At 28.1% G+C, this 6000-nt stretch overlaps 1 protein-coding gene across 1 annotated transcript; it reads right to left on the bottom strand.

Moving 5' to 3' along the window:
* Positions 1 to 2221: 2221 nt before the first annotated feature.
* Positions 2222 to 3411, bottom strand: LOC102580785 (B-box zinc finger protein 32). The gene has a single exon (XM_006357382.2). It carries the CDS (start codon positions 3144 to 3146, stop codon positions 2358 to 2360), a length of 789 nt encoding a protein of 262 aa, XP_006357444.1. The 5' UTR covers positions 3147 to 3411; the 3' UTR covers positions 2222 to 2357.
* Between the last annotated feature and the right edge of the window lie 2589 nt (positions 3412 to 6000).

Genomic DNA, 6000 nt, shown 5'->3' with positions numbered 1-6000 from the left:
TTACGTTTGACCAAAAGCAATAGCGACAATGAAAATTTGTGTATGATGAATCCAATTTTTAAAAACTAATTGGAATTCAAGAGTATACACATTGACTATGTAATCATTAGTTGTTAATGTAATAATGGGAAGTTGAGAATTTCAGAAAATAATTAAAGAGATTCAATTATAGTACCATAAATTACCTTATTTAATGCACTATAATTCTAGTTGTATCAGTGTATAATTAAATTAAAATACAAAAGATACACAAATACAGCTAGATATTCATATAAAATGTAGTCATTTTTAGTAAATAACATACTTATAGCTATTGAACTTCAATAACCCTATAAATATAGTCATTTATGTAAGTTGCTCGATAAATAAACTATAACTAATGAGAATTATTAAGTTTCATCTCTTAGATATTTATAAATTTTCCTCTTTAATTTATTAGCCCATTTACACGACAAATTTGCACATTTAACTTTCACTCTCCAAATATGTATGGCAATGACTTAGTTGATCACTGAAATTTTATATCCTCCTATTTAACAATGATATTTCAGAATGAAGGTACTTCATGAAGGAAATAGAGATCACAACCATAAGCACTCTCGGAACTATTTTTATTAGAAGAATTAAGGCATGTAATACTGACAATTTAGGCCATTCAATGGCACTTAACTATGTGTTGGGTGAAACCATAGGTGGAGCCGGAATTAAGAGTTTGGGGTTCTTAATTTCCTTTATAAAAAGAGAGGGTTCAAACTCACAACTCTAGCATGAAAAGTATTTGCACGATCCCTTCCTTATCACAGAACCGTCAATCAATTTTGTTAGGGTACATATATTTTAATTTAATTTTCTAATATAAACATAAGGTCTACGAATAAGCTACTAGGTTCGTTCTAACCCACAAACACTCATCGAGCTCCGCCTCTGCCCAAAACAATATAGCCTTGTCAGCATGAAGTTAATATAATATCTCATATTTACCCAAAAAAAAAAAAAAATAAGCAAACAATCTCAGCTTCTAACTCTCCGTAATGTAATGTAATGTAACTTCTTTCTTTTGTTAACTTGAGGCTTTATTTGATGCTTCATAATTTTGTATTAATTTTAGGCAACAACTTACGCGAGTGCTTCAAAATCCACTATCGCATGTCATTCCTAAAAAAGCCAATGTACTAATTGTAGGCAAATGCTACATGAATACTCCAATATCCACTATCACATGTCATGCCTAAAAGAGCCCATCAAACAAAAGTAGCATTTTCAATTTGCGTCTTTACACTTCCATCAATATTAAGTTTCAACTTTAATGCACAAGGATAACCAAATATGCTTGTTCAAATATTGAGGTTTATGAATGAAATACTTCATCAAAACTTTGAATATCTTTATTTTGTTCGTTCTAAAAATATAGATTAAATTGTCTTTCTTGATACTATTTATGTTCTAATAGCTCAGATAATCCTTAGCTTGCTTGGATAGAAGTTAAATAGGAAAATAACTTTTATATTCAAATAAGTAAATTTATATTCTACTCTCTTATATGTGCAACATAATTAAGAATATAATTAAAAGTTCGATTGATTCGATCCTAGATTTGTAATTAGGATTTGAAGTTGGTTTTCTTTTTTCTTAATTTAATTAGTATTTTCTTCTAGAGCATGATAAATAAGAAAAGTTGAAACTCACAAAGGAAATAGACATACTTAACAATGTAGCTATTTAAGTTACAAAAGGTATCAAATTTGGGAAGATTATTCTGAAGAAAACATCATGTAACTTCAGTTTGGCTCATATATGGCGATGCAATACTCACTAATTCAATTTCATGAGAATTTTAGATATGAAATTTTGTAATTCAAAAAATGTTCATAATTTTAGTACAAAAAAAGTTAGAGAAGGTGAATAATTCTAATCAAGGGGAATTCTTGTTTCTATACTAAACTAAAATCAGGTCGAAAATCATTGAAGTGTCAATTTCTACTAGTTATTCGTTTTCTCAAATTGATGTAGTGCCTCGATTTTTTAATTTGATTTTGACCAAGTTTTTAATAGTGTGGGTCTAACCTCGACTTTTTTTTTGATTTTGACCAAGTTTTTATTAGTGTGGGTCTAACTTCTAATTTGTCTTGTAAAGGTTTCTTCCTCGATTTTTTTTTTCATTTTTCCGGTGGTCCGACACGGACTTTATTGGTTCAAAAGCGTGATAAAATGCTGAAAAACGAAAAACAAAAGAAAATACTACTATTGTAAAACAGACGTCATGTTCAAATTTTTCTAATGATTTTCACAAATTTAGAATATAGAAAAATAGAAAATAGAAAATGAAAGAGGGGAGAATATTCTCCAAAAACAAAAAATCAGGTCGAGGATTCAGCCCAGCTTTCTTCCATTCCTTGACGTCGTCGGTTGTTCGTTTTCACTATTTTTCGAAGCTTTAATTCTGTGGCTAATATTATCTTCGCCGGCACTCCCGAGATCTCCTCCAATTTCTTCAAAGATTGCCACGTGGACTTTGATTTTTCTTCAATATTTTTCAAACCGAGCCAAAAACACGCCGCCAAGGCTACCCGCAGAGGCAGACCCCTAAACCGACCGAAACAAATAGCCAACACACTACAAGCCGTTTGCACCACACGTTCCTCACCGTTCATTCCGAGCTTAGTGCACCAATGCATGAACACACAAGTCGCCGCCCTCGGATCTCGCAATTTCGCACTTCTGGATCGCACTAAATTAGAGCTACCAGAATTGACTTCACCAATAGAATCGTTTGTAGAGTATTCCGGAAATTGCTTTCGATTGGAAAAGCTTATGTTAATCTTTTGAGTAACAGCACTGGACTGCGTGCTGGAAACACAAGTCGACGACGAAGACGATGAAAGAGAACGGAGATCGGAATCAGCAGACGAATTCCGAGAACATGAAGGACAAAGAGCGGGACGCCGCGGTGAACAAGGGGAAAAACGATTTTTCGTAAGGGAGTTACAGTGAGAGCAAAGAGTAAGACGAAGGTGGCGAGCAACAAGGAAATTAGCTTGATGAACTTTAGCATCACAGTGAAAACAGAGAAAAGCTGAATCAGATGGACAAAACAGAGCAGCTTGATCATTGCAAAGCTCACAGAGTTTAGAGGACATAACTTCCATTTTTGTATACAAAAAAAATGTAGTGTAATTTCTAAATTTTGGAGCTTGACTTATGATAGTGGAAATGGGGGAGAGAAAAGATATAGGAGGAGAAGGAATGAGGAAGGTGAGATAACAAAGAGTGCTACGTAATGAGAATTTAGACTTTAGAATGGTTTGTGAAGTGTATTATTGATGAATTTATATGTGTGGTTTAAAAGAAAAAGTGAGCACCGTCCAGTAATATTATTGAGTAAAGGAAAGAAAAGAGAGATTGAAGGAAAGCCAAGTGTTGTGGTTGTGGACTTCGTATTAACCATAAATGCATTTACCATATTGTGGAGTGTGGACTCAAAAGTTAACCACTCTATATACAAAAGTGCGAAATTCACTCTTTTAATTTCATTTAGATTTAGATACTAACCATTATAACTATTTTTCTAAAATTAATTCATTCAATAAAAAAAATAATCAAAATTTGAGTTTAATATATTAGATAAAATCATGAAAAAAGAGAATGAATGTACCATAACAAAAAGAAAAAAAATTAACGGAATAGATATATAAACTAATTAATTAGACATAAAAGCTTAATTAATTTGCTCACTCATTTAAACTAAAATCTAAAATAGAATAAGCCTTTTGTTTATGATAATAAATAATTGTATATTATATAGAATTATTATAGCATTTTCAAGTTATTTAAATATATTAAAAGATATATGTATTTTTATTTTAGAGAATGCATTAAATATTCTTTTCATGTTATGTAGATTTTATTACAATATCTCAAATTATAATTAATTTTAATTTTTTTAATAAAATTGAAAACTGTTATTTTATGAATACAAAAACAAAAATATCTTTTTAAATTTATAAGTTTTTATTAGAGGAGATTTTTTATGTGATATTTTAGAATATTGAATTAAACTTTTTAAAGTTTATTATATATCAATAAGATTTTCGAAGACAAGAATTAAGATAATATATTGCAATAAATGGCACTAATATTTTATTAACTTAAACTATAAATACGTAAAAACAAATAATTATATAATAAAAGTTATATTTCTTTTAGGTTTTTGACTCTCGTGATCTTAAGAAAGAATGAGGAAGGGTGATATAGCAAAGAGTGTTAAGTATTGTAAACTTACTATTAATTCATGGATTTGGCTTCTTTTCATTTATTTTTTCTCCATTTTTTTCTAACTTCTTGTTTGGATGAGAGACACATGTCATAAACTTAAATTAATAAGTTAGATTTAATAAATTAAAGATATTAAGATAATTAAAAAAATATTATTTATTTGTTTTTAATTATAATTTTTAATCCCACAATTTTAGTTGTATATGATATCTTTTCTAGAAATATTGGAAACTTTTCTTACTTGTCTTTTAGTAAAAAGCATATTTGTACTTGCTTTTGATTATTATTTTTAAATTATTTTTTTTTGCTACTTCTTTCATTCCAATTTTTTTAGTTTAATTTGGATGTTTTGAAATAAAAAAATTGCAATGTTTTAAAGAACTAATAAATTTGGATCCTCTACTCTAAATAAGTATATGTTAATAGAATTTAATGTAACTTTTTTCTAAGTCGGGTATGTTTTGTAAATGATGTACCAATCAAATATTTGAATATTTCACAAAATAAATATTAATATAATAAAAAACAATTTAAAATACATATTATAAAGACAAAAAAGAATAAATTTAGTAGTTAGAATTGCAAGATTGTCTTATATTTTGAAACTAATTATATAAAATATTTATTATTTTAATTATTATTAAGATTTATCTTAAATTTTATTAATCAATTTAAAATTATAATACATGTCTTTCATCCAAATAAGAGCATTGATAAAATGGAGAGAACATAGATGAAGGGAAGCCAAATTCTTTATCAATGTACATGCCACACGAGGAGTGTGGGCTCAAAAAAATTCAACTACCATATTTTTTAACTTCTTTAGATAAAAATCAATAAAACTATTCTTTTAAGAATTAATTGATTTGATATTTATTTTATAGACAACTAAATTTCGAAAAATAAAATATATAATAGTATATAAAATCGTCTTAAGTAAAAAGAATATGTACATGAATAGAACTAATCGGGTATAGCAAAAAAAAAAAAAACTTTTGTATTAGCGTAGGAATGCATTAAATCTTCCTTCCATATTATTAGTTTTTATTGCAATATCTCAAATTATAGTTAATTTTAATTCTTTATCAAAAAAAATTTTGTTGCTATTATTGCTTCTTTCTTTCTTGTATACGGGACAATTTTTCTTTTAACTGGTATACTTTTTTCATTGTTTTCTTCTTCTTTTACTTGGTTTTGATACACTTGAGTCAAAGGTCATTCGAAACACCCTCTTCCCCTTTTCCTTGAGTTTCATGCACTTGAGCCGACAATCTTTTAGAATCAATGTCTCTATCTCCTCGAGGTAATGATAAGATCTATGATACTATGCCCTCTCTCAAACTCCATTTAGTGAAATTTCACTAATATAACGTTATTGTTATAGAAAAGTCTTCTTATAATTATTAGAAAATTACAACTAGAGTTACATAAATATATGAACTAACAAAAATAATTTTTTAAAAGTTTTGACTCTTGGGTTCTAAGAAAAAGATTATTTAATGGTTTTATCCTTTTAAGTCATTTATGATTACAAGAGACTATCATTCTTCAAAATTCAAATAACGTACTACCTCATATGTGGAGCTATAAATTTAAATACAAATTCGAAAGAATTAAATAAATTTTGTGAGCTAAATTTATAATTTTTAGTTCCACTTATTAATTTAATAATTAATAAATAATTTTTATATTTGTTTAGTCCAAACGGTTTAATGCTACGGCAGGAGC

Source organism: Solanum tuberosum, unplaced genomic scaffold (assembly GCF_000226075.1).
Source record: "Solanum tuberosum cultivar DM 1-3 516 R44 unplaced genomic scaffold, SolTub_3.0 scf00246, whole genome shotgun sequence".
In the NCBI taxonomy this organism is placed as follows: Eukaryota; Viridiplantae; Streptophyta; class Magnoliopsida; order Solanales; family Solanaceae; genus Solanum; species Solanum tuberosum.
Note: the sequence above shows the minus strand (reverse complement) of the source record. Positions and strands in the feature narration are given on the sequence as shown.

What these genes read in the sequence shown, in the direction of transcription:
- LOC102580785 (XM_006357382.2), bottom strand. Translation starts at nt 3,146, where the DNA reads ATGGAAGTTATGTCCTCTAAACTCTGTGAGCTTTGCAATGATCAAGCT.